Here is a 19,421-nt window from a genome sequence, read left to right as displayed (position 1 = left end):
AATACTACTCCTATGTTGTATACCTGAAACTAATGTAACATTGTATTTTAACTACACTTTATTTCATTCAAGATTTTATTTATTTATTTTAGAGAAAGAGAGAGAGAGAGTGTGTGTATGCACACATGAGCGGGGGCATGGGGGCGAAGAAGTAGAGGGAGAGGGACAAGCAGACTCCACGCTGAGTGCAGAGCTCAATGCAGGGCTTGATCCCCTGACCCCAAGATCATGACCTGAGCCAAAATCAAGAGTCGGACACTTAACCACCTGAGCCACCCACGTGCCGTTAACTATACTTTAAATGATAATAATAATAATTCTATAAGAAAGCCAAAGTGTGGAGGATAAGAAAAGGACAAGTCCATGAATCTTGCTACTCTGCCTGGCCAATGATTCAAACCATCAAACTCTGGAAACACAGAATTGGGAGAGCCCCCAGAAGAAGTGATATAAAGGATGAAGAGAAGATTCAGTGAACAGAAAAGTGATAAGCATAGAATCCTAGGATTCCTCAAAGAAAGAAATGCCTCTCACTATTGCTGGATTCTCGGGAACCATCTACTGCCTCATAGCCAGGTTTGGCTGCTTCTTTCTTCTCTTGCTGGGTAAGACTGTTGAGGACTTTGGCCTGGCAATGGGCCTCAGTGCTGTCAATCACTGTCAACAGGGCATCAAGAGACAAGAGGTGTGTTGTATAGAGCTGACCAGACACAGGGAAGGCATTCTGCAAAGTAAACAGATCCAGGAGACTTGAGGTGAGAATACTTTACACTTTTCCAAAAACCCTGAAACCTCTTTTAACTTCTACACTGCCCTGAGAAAATGCCTTTCTTCTTCCTGTTCCCCAACTCTCAAGTGTTTCCTGCCCTGCATATCGTATGCTCTCTACCACCAGAGAGATTTCTTAACAGAGCCTTCTTTCTTGAGGTCAGTAATAATGGTCAGCACCTTGGACAGCAGCTTGGTGAGGTCTTCAAAGAGGTTTGAACAGTAGTAGTCACAGTCATAGTTGATATAGAGCTCAGTGACAAAACTGGGGATGTGCCAGAGCTGCACAATGGCCTCCAGTGCCATCTCTTTCATCTCATAAGGCATTTTGGGGTTCTCCACAGTGATGATCTCCATGAGCTTTTTGATGTACATCTGGCAATAAAGCAGTAATAGCCATTTGGGTGGGGAAAAATTCAAGATAGAAGAGAAAAATTAGACAGGTAAACCATTAAACACAAGAAGTAGAAGCCCAGCCAGGAGGCATGCAGTAAGAGACCCTTAAAGGTATTCTATCCTCTTTGGCCTCCACACTGGGGAAGACCTGGCTCTCTACCTCACACCTGATCCAAAACAAGTTGCCTACTAACCCTCTTTGTGCTCTGTGAGCCTGACCTGGTACTACAGAGTTCTTTTCTGCAACTTAGTGGCGAAGCCGTCTGACTTGCTTGCCTATGCTGCAGAACTGCCAGGCAGAAAAGCCATACCCACTCACAGTGAGGTTGTCCACCAGTCCTCATATTTTGCTTCTCTCATGTTATAGCCAGCCAGTTTCCTCTGGGCTTCTTTTAATTTTTCCACCAAAGATGCCAGCCAATGAATAAAACTATGGAGGCTAAAAGCCCTATATTACGGGAGCCCCTAAATCCCATCCCTGCAGAATGACAGAGCTATTGGAGCATCTCCCCATTGGAGATGCCATACATCTATTTTTTTTGTTCTTCCAAGTTCAATACACTCACCTCCAATTGGAACTTGAGGTGCTCCCTCATGCTTTCAAAGAGCAGGAAGCATACCCGCAGGGAAGCAGCATAAAGGTTGAGTCGCTCTACACTGAGTAGCTGGAGATCAGAGTAGGGTTAAATCATTAGATTTCTGAACCTATGACTCAACCAAGAGAAAAACAGGAAAGCAAACTGTGTGAGGCTGCCACTAAGGTCTTGTGCTCTAAGGGAACTCCACATCTAGCCATTCCCGTATTTCTCTTTGGCTGCCAAAATTCCCAGGGAACTAGTAGTGTCCTTTTGACAATGACCACTGGCCAGTTGGGGAGGGAGGTTCTTTCCTGGATCCTATACTTTTTGCACCTATCAGCCAAACCTCCCTGCACACTCCTGGTCCTTAAGAGACCCTGAAAAACAGCCAGAGACTCAGAGCCCCTCTAGAAATCCAGTCTTACCTGGAGTAAGTGGCGGCACATCTCATCCTTGATGAGGCCCAGGAGGGTTTGGCACTGGGCTACAGGGGCTGATTCAAGAGCCACTGTCAGCAAATGCAGTCCCATGTGGATCATAACCTCTGAATTGTGGCGATCGTGTGGATTGGTGAGGGAGATGAGGAAGCGGAAGAGCTCCCGGATGCAGGGAAGACCATAGGGGACCAACGCTGTACCTAAGGAAGGCCAGGAGTAAAGTGGGATTGCTAAGAAACAACTGGCTTGATAGCTTGGCCTGGCCTGCCCTGCATTATACAAGGCAATTGCAGGTAAGTGAGTCTCTTCAAGGAAAAAAAAAAAGGTTTTTTTCTGGGGAGGTTAAGAAGATTACTCTCACTTATTGAAGGCAATCAGAATTGATGACCCTATTTTCTGTTAGAAGTCTCAAGCTATTCTTTCCTCTCACTTCCTACTGTCCACCAAAGTCCCTCTCTGTGTAAGTTAGAGAAGGGCTCCATCCACACCAAGAGTCCTCTGGCTTGATTCCATTTCCTGACTAGAAAATGGACCACAAGACACATTGGATCCAAGATGGTCTAGACTGAGGACAGTTAGTGGGCAGGATGGAGGTGGTGAATAGGCAGAGCCTGCCTTAGAGAACTCACCTTCCTTCTGGGAGGACTGTGTGAAGCGCACACCTCGGGGATTGACGTAATCCATGTCATGGACAGAGGCAGAGTCAGACTGGTCAGCAGGGGACGTGCACTCCTCTAACACTTCGGGGATGGATTCCACGGATGCTGACTGGGCCTTTTCCACAGGGACCCCTTCCTGCTATGACCGGTAGCAGCGGGATAGGAAGAGGGATGAAAGAAGAGCAACTTGGAACTTACTCCCCTGAAATGCCTATGCTCCAAGTGTCTCTAATGGACTGCAGGTGTAGGGCTGGCTCCGCAGGCTATGAATCAATGCACAATGAAAGATGGCTCAGGCAGAGTATGATGAAAGACTCAGAAAGCACCTCCTGGGGCATCAGTGACCTAAAATGACTAGAACTCTGGAGGCAACAGAGGCTCTCATAGGCCTGGGATTTAGATCATTACCTTCCAGACAAAGCTATGGCCATCTCTCTTACCTTTGCCAAGTACTATCTGTATGCATTGCTTCATAAATCCCATGAGCTACCTCTCACATTGAATCTTGCTGTGGATTTTCTATATAGCACAGGTGATTCAAGGAAACAAGAAATAACCCCCTACCTCAACCTTCTTTTGAGCCAAGGCCTGGACAAAAGATGAAAAGGATCAAGCCAATTCCCACAGGAAAAGACTAGAGAGGGGGCCTTTAGAAATCAAAGCCATACCTGGGGGTCAGGCTGCTCAGGAACCCCTGGGTCACTGCTGCCAGGCTCTGTAGCTGTGTTATACCCTGGAGAGCCAGGTTGCTCCAGGTCAGTAAGATCTTCCTTGGAGGTGGTCTGGGAGGAGAACTCCAGGCCACTGTCTGTAGTGGGGCTGACCACAGCTGAAGCAGCTTCTGAACTTGCAGAGGAGATGGGAGTGGGCACCTCAATGAATGGCATGCCCCCTGCCAAGCAAAGTAAGTTAGGCTTGAAGATGAGAGACCCTGTGCAAAACACATACCCTCCATGGCACCAGGGGCTCTATTTCCTAGACTGAATAATAATCTCTATAAACGCTGGTCTCTGATGTAGTCAGAGTCCCTCTGGAAGGAGAACAACCTTAAGTCACTGCAGAATTGCTAAATGGTCATAGTCTGACAGACCTGGAGTTTTCCTTTTTGCTCTTAGTAGAAAGACCAAAACCCTTTAGTTGGCTGGTTTTGAGGAAAGACATTTTTTTCTATCTATTCTAATCAGGGGAAGCAACTCAGGGCACTCACCAGTGAGATTAGAGGATAAGGTGGTTCCATTGGGGGTTTGCAGCTCTGAACCTGATGTGACTTTGGTCATATGGCGCAAAGGCCGGGGGGATCTCTTCTGTTTCTTCCACTTGGATGAATCACTCATGCCTCCTGCTCTCATTTTCAGCTGGAAATAGCATACCTCATCAGCACTGGTATTCAAATTAAGATTCTTTCCCTAGCAATCTCCCTTCTTTTACTCCTACTGATCCCTAGAAAACAGCCTATATGCCACATCTGTGCCAAAGGAAAACTCTAGACCATCAGAACACATTCCTACTCCTCTAATCTGGCTTCTACATCTTCCACTTCACAGGTCAGCCTAGGAGCCTCCTAAACAGTCTACTTTTAGGCTAATTACACATTACTCTGCTTTCCTGAGTCCTGGCAATCCTAAAACCTTTAGGTGGTGCCTGACCCTCTTGCAGAAAAGGTGAGGGCAGAGGCTCCTTGGCCTGAAGCTTCAGATCTACAGGTCCTGGATTCCTGGGCTTTGTTCAACTATCAGTAGCACAGCCTCATACTCCTAGTTCTTATCCCACTATGACAGCCTACAACTTCCCTGTCACACTCAGCTTTCCCACTACTTCGTGCACTGGGCCTAGATCCTATACATATTCCTGGCTCTCTGAAATTTTTGCATCAGATTGGTCAAAGGCTCATTCCTTGGAGTTAAGAAGGAGTGGTATCCCAGCCAACTTGGAGTTAAGGATGGTGGGTCATGTCATGCTGTTGCTCTGCTCTCTATTGCTCCCAATTTTGCTACATCACTGAGACCTGTTCTTCCCACTGTTAGGTCTTTCTAAATGCAATTTTATGTTTTCAGATAGTAAGGCTACTGATTTCTTGGACTCTTACACTATTCTATTTCCTTCTCTCCTGCTGTATTTCCATTTTTTCCTATAGCTTCATTTTAGTCACAAAGGAAAATCTCTATAACTCATTGTGGGAACTGTTCTGGGATATAAGATTTTATGTATTTTCTCCACTCTAAGCTCACAGCTACTTTATTTAGGTCCATTTCATTTTCCTGGTCCTGATGCCTTCTGTTAGGGTTTGAAACCAGTCCCTTTACAGTTACATCATACTATTCCTATACTGATGGACCATCCCTGGACAGGGAAACAGTAATGGTCCAGGGACCATCAGAATGTCTCTAATAGAGTAGAAGCATTTTTCCTCCTTGCCTCTTCCTAGAGGCTGAATATACCCATGCTATCCTTTGCCTGTTCAATTCCTTCTAGTATTTGGAAAACAGGCCTCCTTCCTTGACTTCCCCCAAGCCCTCCTGAACATGGGTAACCACTGATCTTTTGCTTAGAAACCACGTAATTCTACCTTCCTTACCAATAGCTCCACCCAGAAAAGAAAGAGGTCCGAGAGTGGAGCCCTGCACCCAGCTCTTACTAACAGAGCAACAGCCTCACACTGGATTTACGCTTCTTGTCCCTCCATCTCCACAAAGCCTACAGTAAAATGCCTAGAACAAAGCTTCCAGCACTCTGAGCACTGTGGCTACACAGGAATCAGGGTGCTCTCTCCAGTAACCACTGAAGCACATCTGTGGCAAGTTCATGGTAAAAAGAATGTTCTGGGAGTAAGCATCAGTCAAATACATGGTCAAGAAGCTCAAGAGACCAAAGAGGAAACAAGAACCTCCTGGCTTTATCAGCAATTGTTACTGAGGTCCAAAAAGCACTAATAGCTGGATCCACTTTTGTGAGCTATCTTTTCTCTCTAGGCGGTCTCCCAACTTCAGAGACTCTAGGTGGTTCTACTTCTACTGAGAAGCCAGTCACTCACTAAGATGCCTTCCTACACTAGGATTAGTCCCTCCTGCTTCCTTTTCTAACCTCAGCAAAGCTCGCTCCAACCTGATCATTTCAATTAGTATTCTCTGCCTCCAGGCTGGAGTAGGAGACGAGAGGCTGCCAGTTCTCACAAATGCCTCAACCTTTAAAGTACAGTTATGCTCCCTGTCCTAAGGTTCTAAGGTCGGGGCTGGGCAGTGGGTATTCATGGAACCCTACAACACCTTATCCATCATAACTCTGCTCCCTGTTATGCTCCCTGTCCTAAGATTCTAAGGTGGGGGGGCAGCAGGTGTTCATGGAACTCTACAACACCTTATTTATATAACTGTATTTCCAAAGGGCAGTATAAGCTTTACAAAGAAAGGTCCTAGGTTAATAATCATGGCAAAATGCCAGGCAGCTACTAAAGAGAAATGCAACTTGTGACAAGTCAAGCACACAAATGAAAATTGACACAATTCATGCAAACAGAATGCAGGCCTATGGCTAGGTGTAGAAACACACAGTATCTTTTTATTCAATGACCTGGGCTTTCTAGCTCCTTCCCATCCATCTAGAATCCTAAATCTTGGAAGAAGTCCTTTAATGTTAACTAAGAAATAAAGACCCCAACTAGATGGATTATCCTTCCCCTCCAAATCCAGTTCAAGTATCCAGATGACTCAAGACTATTCTTAAGCTCTATATGCCAGCTCTGAGACAGGGAGAGGGTAGAAGGGGGGAGGGCCTTGCTTAGAGGCCCCTCACAGTTCCCCTAGAAATGGGAGATATTAAACCTCCTAACACGATGTCAGCAGGACCCAGGCTCTTTAGGCTCACTACATGATGTATCACCAGTTCAAAGCTTCCTTCTGCCTCCAGGCAACCAAATGCCACAGGAAAATTCCCAACACTGCAAAGCTACAAACACATGCAACACTTCCAAAGCCGTGCTGTGTTACTAGGGAGGGGTAAGTTGTGCTTCCCACAATGGAAATGGGACCCAGATGTATATATATATACACACACATATATATACATCTATGTATATATACTTAAATAAATTAAAAGGGGAAAGGAGAGGGAGAGAGACCTTGAGGTTCTTAAAGAGTAGTACCCTCTCTAACTGGTTCAGGGCTTTGGTCTGCTCCCCACTATTTAGCTCCAGTTTGCTGAGGAGACATGGAGAAATCTGTGAAAGACAGGCAAACGAGCGATTTAAACAAAGTGACATAAACTCAGACACACGCCAACAGGGCAGAGGGCAGGAATGGGAATGGGTGGCTAGGGAGAAGGAAGGTCAGGTGCATGCACCAAACAGCCAAGGGTCAAGGGTAGGGCTGCAAGTAGAATCATCAGAGGCCTGTGAAGTCCAGGACTTTAAGATAGAAAGAGGCCATTCTTCTGACCACCATTCTTATAGCAGTTCGAGAGCCTTCTGATCTAGAGTCAGGCTTGATTTGTCTCATCAACAGAGTCTAGCACAAGTGTGAGCCCTGTCTAATCCAGCATTAGGGTGGGACTTAGGGCATAGGATCCTTAGGCCACCTACCTGCTGACAAGGCTGGATCTTGAGGGGATGGTAGGGTGTTCATCTTTATCAACATACATTTTTATCACAACCTGATTGGCTTCACCAAGTTTCCATGAAGGACTGGCTCACCAGCTTATGTATTGGGTCAACAAAGATAGGCTGGGAAGGAAAGGCTAGGGAAGAAGAGGTATCTGGGGAAAAATAAATTTCTCACTAAAGGAGTGACACCTATTTCTAGATTTCAAGCAGACTTGTATAGGCAAAATCGTTTTTTGCTAAGTAAGGATATCTAGGAAAATCTCCATAGCACTAAAGTTGGGAGACCAAGGTTTGGATTAGGGATAGCAGGTCATACCTTCTTCATGTTGGTCCCCATATAGTTCTTGGGTTCTTCTTTAAACTGAGGTAACCTATAAGATAGAGAATCCCATGGACTGTCATTAGGGACAAAAACAAATCTCCCCTGCATGCCAGCCACAGTCCAAAGATGCTCTGGGCCCAAGCATGCCCTGCCCCTCAGAAAAGCTGGGAAGAGAAGCATCTTTTTGAAAGCCTCATCAAAGAAGAAATTGGGGGACTTATAATACAGACACTTTCTTAAAAAGAAGGTAGTCACCAGGGTAAGATGACTAAATGCCTTTGGAATGTGGTGGCTCTTTTCATCCTAAACTGACTTGTTCCTACTTGTGTTTTCTTGATAAGTATTGATGAACGCCGCAAGATGGGGAAGAGGGAAGTCCATCAAGACTCTGGGAGACTGGGCAAAGAGTAAGGAGTTAAAGGCAGGCTGAGTTTTGAAACCAATATATCTGAGCCTGAGGAGTAAGAACACTTTGCAGCAGGGCCCAGGGGCAGATCTAGTCTGTACATATTAATAATTACTTCTTATAGATTTGAAAGCAAAATGAAATCCCATGGGGAAGTGTTTTTGTTTTTTAACTAATTTTTAGAGCAGTTTTAGGTTCATAGCAAAATTGAGCAGAAGGTACATCGATTTCCCAAATAATCCCAGCCCCGCAGATGCATAATCATCCTCATTATTAATATCATCTCAGGAGGCTTTAAAGTCCTCGCCTCAGTCAACTGTTCTCAAAGTCAGTTTATTGAAAAAAGGTATAGGAAACAGGCAGTTAGGCATAGCATGAGAAGGCCTTCTAGGCCCTAAATTGAGGACCTTGACTAGGGTGACCAGTGGTCTGGGGTTGCCAGAAACCGAAGGGTTTGCAGGGACTTTCAGTGCTATAATCAGGATAGTCTGGGCAAACAAGGTTGGTCATCCTAGCTTCCTTACAGAGCTCAACATCCTATTCCAGGCTCCCTTGAATCTGGCTTCCTCTCTGGGTTCCCTTTCCCAGCTGCTACCTGCACAGAAACAGACACAAGTTTGGGAAGCAAAACAAGGTCTGTCAGCCTAGATCAAATAACCCTCTGCCTCCCGCTGAGGCCAAGCCAGGTCCCTCCTCCTTCTCCCTTGTTCAGTAACCCTGGACCAAGGGAACTATCCCCATCCATAATCCCAGTGGCCCCTGAAGTGGCTGTAGGGTTGGCCAGGTCCCTGAAGTGGCTGTGTGAAAGCAGCCAGGCTCAAGAGGCCTGGGCAGCCGGGCTGAAGCAAACAGCAGCAGGTTTACCTTGTGAAGAGCAGCTGCACCATGTCTACGAGAGTGTGCTCTGCGGATTTTCTCAATAACTCTGCACAGGCAAAAACAAATAACACAGGTGTCATTACTTGCTGGGCTATTATCAGGAGGCTTCTCCGAGCAGACTCCCCTCCAAACCTTGTTTACTAAGGATTATACCAAACTTATTAAAACCAGCTCCAGCTCAGCCTGGCAGCCACAACTGCACTATCCCACTAGGTGGCACTACTGAGTCAGGGGAAAAAAAGGAGGGGGCACAGTGAAGAGTTTTCAAGGGTTGCAGGCTAGTGTCTATCCCAGAAACCTCAAGGGAGGAAGATTTGGTGCCTGGGTTGAGTCAGTCTGAGATCTATCCCAATTCTTGCCCTGGTACAATGAACTAAGGTTCCTATTCTAGGTGTACAATAATCAAGTAAAGACTTCAAGACCCCTATGGGTCTACAAGGTAGGTAGGTGATGGACAAGTCCTGAGTTTTCTATCTCTCCGGGGTTCAGAGACAGCACCCTATATTTATACTCATGGACACTGGCCCTAGAAATGATGACAGGCCTAATATTCAAGCACCTACCACTGAGCCTCATTTCAAAGCAGATCCGGAAGCAAGACTGCATAATCTCACACACAGATTCATTGGTTAGGTGGGCACCCGCTGGGGTCAGCAACAGAGTCCGCAGCACCTACCAGGAAGAAAGAGGAGATACAGTGATAAATAAAGCAGGTGGGGTAAAGTGGGGTGCACTTGAGGGGAGAGAAGCTGCCTCCTGTTCCTCTAGTCTCCTATGGAAGCACGCGAGGATAAGAAAGAGAGGTTAGCAAGAATGCTGACCTCACTTCATTTTGGTAGGGGGCATCTTCCAGGAGCTCCTCTTGGGAACTGTGCCTTTACTCTGTGTGACCCTGACACAATTCAGCACTCATTCCAGCCCTAGCCCACAATCCCAAGAGATGGGACGGCAGATATGGTCTGCAGAGGTACAGGTGTATTAAGGGCTTCCAGTATCTGATATCAGTTCATTTAAAGCTTTCAATTATTTCCTTGGAAAAAGCTTTTACTTTGGGTAAGTGGCTCCTTGTTTGGAAATAAAGTAGCTCCATAAGCCCCGGTGGAGTCAAAACAAGGTTTCATGCTGCTGGCAAACTTGGGTAAGGAGAGCGGACAGCACCAGCTCCTGGCCATTAATCTAATTGCTCTTCCTCTCCATTTACCTGAAGGATTTTCATCAGGACAACCTCATCGCTGGCAGGATCTGTGCCCACAAAACGGGCATGGGTGACAGCATCTGCCATGTTCTCCATGCCCTCTGCTGTGCCCTCATGAGTGGGATCTGCGCCAACAAAAAAAGGGGAGACTAAATGGTACAGAAAGAAGAGACAGAAAAGGCAAGATATCCTGTACAAGGACTGCTTTGACTTTGTTTTTCTCCTCTCCAATTTCCTACCTCATGGCTACTTAAGTTGCCTGAGAATTCCGCCCGTAACTGGCTTTAACAAGCTCCTCAGCACAAATCCCACTATATTAAACAGTGGTTCTCAAACTTAAGCATACATCAGAATGACTCAGAACACTTGTCAAAAATACAAATTGCTGAGCCCACTCTGAGAGCTTCTGCATTAGTGGGGCCTGAGAATTTGCATTTCTAACAAGATCCCGGAAGGAATTAATGCTGCTGGTCAGGGGGGATACTTTGGAATTACTGGTGTAAAGCTACTTGTTTCATAGAGGAAGGACCTAGAAATACGAGCTTTTGGTCCACAGCAAGGGCCAAACAGGGCCAGACCTTTGAACACCAAGCTTATAGCCTTTCTCTGTTTGTGTTCTCTTTCAACACATCTCTCTCTGGTTGCTTTTAGAGTTTTGTGTTCAGATGCAAGTGAGGTTGGGAAGTAGGGGAAAGAAATGGACAGTCACTGCTGCCAATACTTAAATCTGGGTGCCACGTTACAACAAATCAGAGACCTCTTCCTGCTTTGGTTTCATTCTTATTTAAAATAAAATGACATGAAGCAAGAGTCATTTTACCAGCTTAACTAAACAGGCATTAGAAGAGAAAGGGGCAGGAGAGCCTGGGTGGCCCAGTGGGTTAAGCCTCTGCCTTCAGCTCATGATCTCAGGGTCCTAGGATCAAGACCCGCAGAGGGCTCTCTCCTCAGCAGGGAGCCTGCTTCTGCCCCCTTCCCCAACCACCTGCTGCTCTGCCTACTTGTGATCTCTGTGTCAAATAAATAAATAAAATCTTTTTAAAAAACAAAAGAACAGAAAGGAGAAAACTAAACAGGATTGGAGGCTGGCTGACTGGGGAGCAGGAGGAAGAGAGAATTTCAACAGTAAATAAGAAGAGGGAAGAAGCTACCTCAGACAACCAGTGCCATGCGGGAAACTAACACAAATGCTGCCAAGTGGGGAAACTGCTCCCATTCATGTGTTAAATACCCACAAGGGAGAGCCAAAGAAGTGGCCTCCATCAAGGCCTAGAAGGGTCCCGCAAACTGCCTGGATTATCCTTGAAAGGGAAGCATAAATAGGAAAAAAGGGTAGGGACAAGACAAAGCTTTGCAAGTGACAGAAAAAGTTGTTCTAGAGGAGGCATGGCATACACAAGAGCACCTCCTAGTATTAAGTGGAAGAAATTAAAAGAAATATTATCATTTTCTCTTTCCTGGTATCTAAAATTAACAGCTCCTGAGCTTAAAGTTCAGGTGGGATACCTGAGAAACCAGAACATTTCCCTTACAACCATGAGCCTGAAGATTTTCATGAACTGTACGTGATTTTCATCTTTCTCTTATGTCCTAATTCCTCTCTGACACCTGGCCAGAGACTCAATTTGTCCTTAGAGCATGCCCCTATTTGGCATCAGGAGTGGTTACTTAGAGGTCATGCAGAAGGAAGCCAATTTCAGGATGATACACAGTGTATGGGTGACCCAGCTCTTTCTATCACCCCAGCTCTCCATGTTTCTCTTATTTGACTCAGAAAATCCATTTAAAAAATATATATATTTTATTTATTTATTTGACAGAGAGATAGGGAGAGAGCACAAGCAGGCAGAGTGGCAGGCAGCGGGAGAAGAAGAAGCAGGCTCTCCACCGAGCAAGGAGCCTGATGCGGGCTCGACCCCAGGACCCTGCGATCATGACCTGAGCCAAGGCAGCGGCCCAACCGACTGAGCCATCCAGGTGCCCCTGACTCAGCAAATCCTATACTCCAAAGGCCCTTGCCCTGAGTCTTCTCTCACAGCCCTGCCTGACCATCTTTACTCAGGCCTCCAGGGTCCACAGCAGGACCTTTGTTCGCACAGGAAATCCAGGTTCTATGTGGTATTTTGGAGCTCAGTGAATTGCAGCTTTGCTCCCACCTCATAAGGCTTCTAGGGGTCTATTTCTTCCCCTCTTTCAGTCATCTCCCTTGTTAAAGTAGTTTAACTGAGCCTGAATGAAGCAGTAAAGTTAATCTTCTAAAAAGGCAGGTAAGAGTGACAGGTTTTTAGAACTGCAGGCAGAGCCTGCCAGGCAACCAGTGGCACAAATTCTGGTCTGGCAGCTGTGTGGGGCCAAACAAAAGGCTGATCCTTGGAGTAGGACCTAAGATAATCCTAGAAGCCTTGGGTCACAGGATTGAGGGATAATGGGTATTTCTTCTAGAATAGCCTAAACAAAAGATTGTTTGGTTTGGGCTCACTTAGCAGAATTTGTCTTCCTCAGGACCCTTTCCTTAGAATTTCCTCCTTTCCTGGCCATTCTGGAGCAGACTGCAGGGAAATCTGCCAATCTCAACTCCTTCGCCTTCTGGCTTTCGAACACTCCTTCCTGCCCCCTTTCTCATGCCTACTGCAATCACCACCTACAGCATTCTCTTTTCCCACCACAGGAAACTCCAATGACCATCTGGCCTGAGGTCTCCAATGACAAGCTTGTCTGCCAACCCCAGGAAGGGGAGAGAGTAACACTGACAAGAAAGCAAGGGAAGAAGCGCAGAAGGCGGCGGCTAGAGGCTGTGGAGAGAGATGACCTGCAGGTGGTGCTCAGGGCAAGGCTGGAAGTAGCTGGGCCTGATTTTTGCTTAGGAAAAGTATGAAGCTAGGACTAGGGTGCCTGGAGAGGCTTATGTACCTCTTCAGAATCCAGCTGGCACCTAGGATTTCTGCTAGGGATCCTGAATGCTTCAGCTAAGCAAATCCCACTTTCTAGAAAAGATAAAGGGTTTTCTTGCCCTGAACTGAAGGCCATTTTTTCCCCCCGTGGCTAGCTACAGCCTGAGCTGTCTCTCTTCTTGTCTCCTTACTTAGAAACAAAGACAGCTGCCTGTTTTCTATGTTCTCACCCTTGCACATGGGCTAGCAATAGGGGAAAAGGAATTCAGGATCCTGAGTGACAAGACCAACTAAAAAGGAATCCAAAAAACACAGCTAAACTAATTCAGAGATAATAGACTGGATAAAATATTTGGGCTAAATTGGGAGAAAATATTTGTAATACTATGACAGTCAATGGATTAATATCCCCACTACACAAAGAACTCCTGCAAATTAGTAAGAAAAACCAAAACAACTCAATAAAAATAGGAGGAAAAGAAGTTGTTCAGGGTGCCTGGATGGCTCAGTGGGTTAAAGTCTCTGCCTCAGCTCAAGTCATGATCCCAGGGTCCTGGGATGGAGACCCATATGAGGCTCTCTGCTCAGTGGGGAGCGTGCTTCCCCCTCTCCCTCTCTGCCTACTTGTGATGTTTGTCTGTCAAATAAATAAATAAAATCTTTAAAAAAAAGTTGTTCAAATTTTTAACTCCAAAAAAGAAAAATAAAATAAGTTTTCACCAATCAAATTAGCAAAAACAAAGAATACTACTAATATTCAGTGCTGGTGACAGGGTGGGGAAATGGAAATTCTCAAACATTGGGAGTATAATACTATAATCTTCTGGGAAAGCAAGCTGGCAGTACCTATAAAAATATAATATGCACATGACCATTAATCCAAAAATTTCAAGTACAGGAATCTGCCATCCAAAGAAAAATTATTAAATAAGGAGATATGAGCAAGAATGCTTATTTCAGGTATGCCTCGGTGGCTCAGTCAGTTAAGTGTCTGCCTTTTGCTCAGGTCATGATCCCAGGATCCTGGAATGGAAACCCGCATCAGGCTCCGGGCTCAATGGGGAGTGTGGTTCTCTCTCTCCCTCTCTGTCTCTCTGCCAGCTTGTGTACTTGCTTGCTCTCTCTCTAACAAAACAAACAAACAAACAAACAAACAAACAAAAAATGCTTATTTCAGCATTATTTATAGTGGCTCAAAATAGGCAATCTACATATTAAATATTAATAAGAGAAATATTTTTTAGAAGATTTTATTTATTTGAGAGAGAAAGAATGCACACATTGTGGGGAGCCGGGTCGGGGGGTTGGAAGGGGAGAGGGAGCAACAGACTCCCCAGGACCCTGGGATCCTGACCCAAACTGAAAGCAGCCACTTAACCAACTGAGCCACCAGAAAGACTGATAAATCTATACTATGGAAATTACCCAGCTTTACTAAGAAAAAAAAAAATCTTACCAGGAACTGAGGGGAGGGAAAATGGTATATTGTCCCCTAATGATTAGAGTTTCTTCTGGGGTGAAAAAGTTTGGGAAACAAATGGTGGTGATGATTGCACAACACTGTGAATGTAATTAATATCACTGAATTATATATTTTTAAATGATTAAAATGATAATTTATATATTGTATGTATTTTACCATAATAAGAGAAAAATATACAAACTTCCAGTTATAAGATATATAAATTCTAGGCATGCAATGAATAACTTGTAGCTATATTTAAAAATACTACACTGCATATCTGAAAGTTGCTAAGGGGCGCCTGGGTGGCTCAGTAGTTAAGTGTCTGCCTTCGGCTCAGGTCGTGATCCCAGGGTCCTGGGCTGGAGCCTCACATCAGGCTCCCTGATCAGCAGGAAGCCTGCTTTGCCCTCTCGCACTACTCCTGCTTTGTTCCCTCTCTTGCTGTGTCTCTCTCTCTGTCAAATCAATAAATAAGATAAAAAAAAAAAGAAAGTTGCTAAAAGAGGAGATCTTAAAAGTCCTCATCACAAGAAAAAAAAAATGAAACCATATGAGGTGATAAGTGTTAACTAGAATTTAATGTGGTAATCATTTATAACATATGTATACTAAGTCATTATGTCGTATACCTAAAACTAATATAATACGTCAATTATATTTCAATCAAACTGGGGGGAAAAGAATAAATCAGAGGGCTAATTATATCATGTACATCTTTCTAAGTTAATACTATAAAGTGAAAAAAGAAAATCCATAGCACATACTCCTATTTTTTTTTAAAGATTTTATTTATTTATTTGGCAGAGATCACAAGTAGGCAGAGAGGAAGGCAGAGAGAAAGGAAGGGAAGCAGGCTCCCTGCTGAGCAGAGAGCCCGATGTGGGACTCGATCCCAGGACCCCCGGGGATCATGACCTGAGCTGAAGGCAGAGGCTTTAACCCACTGAGCCACGCAGGCGCCCCCAGTTTTTAAATTTAAAATTTTTTAAAACTCTTATTTTTTAAATGGTACATGTTTATATACATGTAGAGAAAGGTACAGAAAGATTCAAACCAGTCTGTCAACATGATTTACCTAAGGAAGAAGGAACAGTGAGAGGAGATACCACTAATTTTTCTTTTAGTCACCTCTCCACTGTTTATCTTCTTAAAATAAGCATGCACCGTATTTGAAAAATAACTTTAAAAAAAAAAACAAATTAAACCTCCAAGTGCACCAGGCACCATACTCTTAATTCCCTCCAAAGTATAAAGAAACCAGAGTCCCAAGGAAACCCCCACCTCCTTGGCACTCTCTATAACCTGAGTCAATTAGCATGATGAGTAACCAGTAACAGTCTTACTTCTCTCCTACAAGGAAACAGATGGCTAGGAGAAACTTTCCAGTACTACCAGCTCACTACCTAAAGCTTGACTACCCCAGGAGAGGCAGGAAATGAAGTGTTGTGATCATCCAACAAGGACTGAGCTCTTACCTATGAGTGCATAGGACAGAAACTTGTTGACAGAGGTGAGCGCCAGTCCAGTGATAGGGCCAGTGGTATCTTCAGAGCGAATCACTTCCAGAAATGGACGGAGGAACACATTGGGCTCAATTTCTGAGAGTTCTGCAAGAAAAGAAACAGAAATGAAGGGATGCCGGGTACCTGGGTGGCTCAGTCAGTTAATAGTCTGTCTTCGGCTCAGGTCATAATCCAAGGGTCTTGGGATTGAGTCCCACATTGGGCTGCCTGTTCAGTAGGGAGTCTGTTTCTCCAGCTGCCTCTGTCTCTTTCTCTCATGAATAAATAAATAAAATCTTTTAAAAAAGGAAAGAAATGAAGGGATGCCATCTGACAAAAGCTAGAAAAAGGCCCTTCTTGTCTGTGCCATACAGCTAGAATTCTTAGTTACTGGGTCAATCTTCCTTTCTCTGGATTACCTTAAATCAAATCACAGACACTGTATCATTTCATCTGTAAAATATTTAGTTTTTAGCTCAAAAATTAAGAAGTTAAAAAAAAAAAACCCACAGTATCAGGGCACCTAGATGGCAGTCAGTTAGGCATCCAACTCTTGGTTTCAGCTCGGGTGGTGATTTTAGGAGTGTGGGGTGAAGCCCAGCATCATGCGTAGCATGGAGTCTGCTTGAGATTCTCTCCCTCACTCTCCTGCCCCTCCTGCATGTGCGCTCCTAAAGCAATCAATCAATCAATCTATCTATCTATCTTAAAAAAAAAAAAAACACACAAACCCACAGTATCATTATCATGCTTTAAAAAGTAGCAATAGGGGTGCCTGGGTGGCTCAGCAGGTTAAGCCTCTGCCTTGGGCTCGGGTCATGATCTTAGGGTCCTGAGATCAAGCCCCACATCAGGCTCTCTGCTCAGCGGGAAGCCTGCTCCCCCCACCCCAGACCCTGCCTGCTGCTCTGTCTACTTGTGATCTCTCTTTTCTCTGTCAAGTAAATAAAATCTTTAAAAAAAGAAAAGTAGCAATAGGGGTACCTGGGTGGCTTGGTAAATTAAGCATGCAACTTTTTTTTTTTTTTTTTTAAGATTTTACTTATTTATTTGTCTGAGAGATAGCGAGAGACAGAGGCAGAGGGAAAAGCAGACTCCCTGCATACCAAGGAGCCCGATGAGGGACTTGATCCCAGGGCCCTTGGAGGTCTTGATCTCACGGTCTTGAGTTGAAGCCCCACATTGGCCTTTTTCTTTTCTTTTCTTTTAAGATTTTATTTGTTCATTTGAGAGAGAGAGAGAGCAGGGGGAAAGGCAGAAGGAGAGGGAGAAGCAGACTTCCTGCTGAGCTGGGAGCCTGACCTGAGGGGAGTCCGACCTGGGGGGTGCCCGACGTGGAGCTCCATAACCTGAGCCAAGGCAGACACTCAACCATCTGAGCCACCCAGGTGCCCCAAGATGGTAAATTTTGATATATATACATATACATATACATATACATATATATATATATATTTATATATATATATATATATATCCATAATTTAAAAATTAAAAGTGATTCTTTAACAGCAGCAACTACTGTTGGATCAATTTTCCATGTCCATTTCACCACTCCTCCTGGTGACATATAGATAAACATCATCTCAAGTTGGCCAAACAGGTCCTAGGATGAGCTACTGTCCTTTATTCTGCTGTTAGGGTCAAGGTCACCTCTCTTAGAGATAAAAATGTAGCTTATCCCAGGTAGGTAAGGGAAAACCCTGAGGTTTCTAGTCCCTTGCTGAAAAATAAGCCTAAGAAGAACAAAAGGCTGCACAGTCCCTATTTTTGGAGACAGTTTGTAATCTTGGAAGGTCCTAACCACTCTGGCTTCCTTTCTGCCTGGAGCAAACCAAAGGGCTAACTGCTCTGAGATGAAGGAGCAATTCATAATCTTTATTTCACAGATGAGAAAAATAAGGCTTAGATAAACTACATGATTGGCCCCAAATCACAAAGCTAATAAGAGGCAGAGCTGGGATTTAAATGCAGTCTATATACATGGTTTCAAAACTTGTGAAACCATTACGTCTATTTTACCTAACTACCAGCACAAACTCCCAAATTTAGAAGGCTTCATTCCAGATCTAAGAAGTAATACTGCACTGGACTTGCTCTCTACCCTACTCTATAGAGTTTGTTTTCTAGAGTCTGCAATGCTTTTATTTTCCAGAGACCAGCTCACTAAAAGGCTTCCTAAATTGCCCAGAAAGATTAAGGGACATGGTCAAGGCTGCCCACCTTCAGACACAAAAGAAAGCTGGGTTTTCTAAGTACTTTCATTTTCATGCAAATGTAGGGAGCCTCCCACTCAATTCCTACCACAACCCCCTTTCAGTAAACATTCCCTGGGCCCGGCTGCTCCTCAGATTAATGCTTTAATTAATTGGCAGATTGGGTAGCATTTTCCAAGCCTGTATGTACAGTGATCACATCAGCTGTATAAAACCTGCTTCTTATCCCCCACCTACCCCCACCTAGAGATGTACAATTTGCGAGAAAAACCTTTGTGTGTGTGAGGTAGTAGAGGGCTGAGATGCAAGGAATAAAAATACTAGGAAAAACTGAAATATATCAAATACTTTTGTAAAGCATATTAAAATATATAAAGTCATCTAGTTTTGCTGCCTTAGGAACGTTAACTATTATATATGATTTGGTCTGTCACTTAAAAAATATGGTCATGGTTGGTACAGTTGAGATATAAAAGTCTAGATGGAAAAATAATCCTTAATTAAGAGGTGGGAAATGAAACATTTTCTGAGCTTTCATCCAGTTGCTGTAACTATACTTTCTTAGGTCTTCCTTCATGGTGAAAGACTAGGGAAATTTCACAGCCATGGCTTGACACTTCCAGAGCCATGTGCATTTTTTAATTTGGTAAAACCAACTCTTTCTGGCATTGTGTTCTAAAATTTTATAGAACATATATAGATTCCTGCAACCACTGTGACGGTGTGACAACAGGGCTACAGAACAGTTTCATCACCCAGAAAACTCCCTTTTGTCTCTTTGTAGTCACACCCTCCTCCCCACTCCAACCACTGTCAACCACTAATGTATTCTCCATCACCAGTTTTATCAAGGTCATAAAATGAAATCATACAGTATGTTACTTTTGAGACTGGCTTCTTTCACTCAGCATGATGCCTTCACCTAAACTGCTGCTCAGCGGTTTGTTCCCTTTTTATTGTTGTGTGGTATTCCACAGGGTGTATGCACCACAGTTCATCCATTCACTAGTTAAAGGGCATTTGGCTTCTCCAGTTTGAGACAGTTTTGAATAAAGCTGCTATCAACGTTTGTATACAGGTTCTTGTGTGAAGAACAGCAGTTTGCATTTCTCT

The 19,421-nt window shown here is 44.3% G+C and overlaps 1 protein-coding gene across 10 annotated transcripts in view; it reads right to left on the bottom strand.

The window, feature by feature from the left end:
- Positions 1 to 19,421, bottom strand: part of GBF1 (golgi brefeldin A resistant guanine nucleotide exchange factor 1) — a 122,718-nt gene that overhangs the window by 17,005 nt on the left and 86,292 nt on the right. For 2 of the 10 annotated variants that reach the window (XM_059398427.1, XM_059398429.1), the window contains exons 4-16: positions 16,066 to 16,197; positions 10,241 to 10,359; positions 9,603 to 9,711; positions 9,025 to 9,085; positions 7,749 to 7,803; positions 6,953 to 7,051; positions 4,046 to 4,193; positions 3,507 to 3,730; positions 2,809 to 2,977; positions 2,168 to 2,379; positions 1,731 to 1,829; positions 949 to 1,143; positions 535 to 724 (exon numbers count right to left, since the gene is read on the bottom strand). In XM_059398427.1, coding sequence (XP_059254410.1) covers positions 535 to 724; positions 949 to 1,143; positions 1,731 to 1,829; positions 2,168 to 2,379; positions 2,809 to 2,977; positions 3,507 to 3,730; positions 4,046 to 4,193; positions 6,953 to 7,051; positions 7,749 to 7,803; positions 9,025 to 9,085; positions 9,603 to 9,711; positions 10,241 to 10,359; positions 16,066 to 16,197 — 1,812 coding nt within the window. The remainder of the gene's footprint in view (positions 1 to 534; positions 725 to 948; positions 1,144 to 1,730; positions 1,830 to 2,167; positions 2,380 to 2,808; positions 2,978 to 3,506; positions 3,731 to 4,045; positions 4,194 to 6,952; positions 7,052 to 7,748; positions 7,804 to 9,024; positions 9,086 to 9,602; positions 9,712 to 10,240; positions 10,360 to 16,065; positions 16,198 to 19,421) is intronic. The other 8 variants (XM_059398428.1, XM_059398430.1, XM_059398434.1 and 5 more) reach the window with 5 other exon arrangements.

Source organism: Mustela nigripes, chromosome 4 (genome assembly GCF_022355385.1).
Source record: "Mustela nigripes isolate SB6536 chromosome 4, MUSNIG.SB6536, whole genome shotgun sequence".
NCBI lineage: Eukaryota > Metazoa > Chordata > Mammalia > Carnivora > Mustelidae > Mustela > Mustela nigripes.
This window is presented reverse-complemented; position numbering and strand designations above follow the sequence as displayed.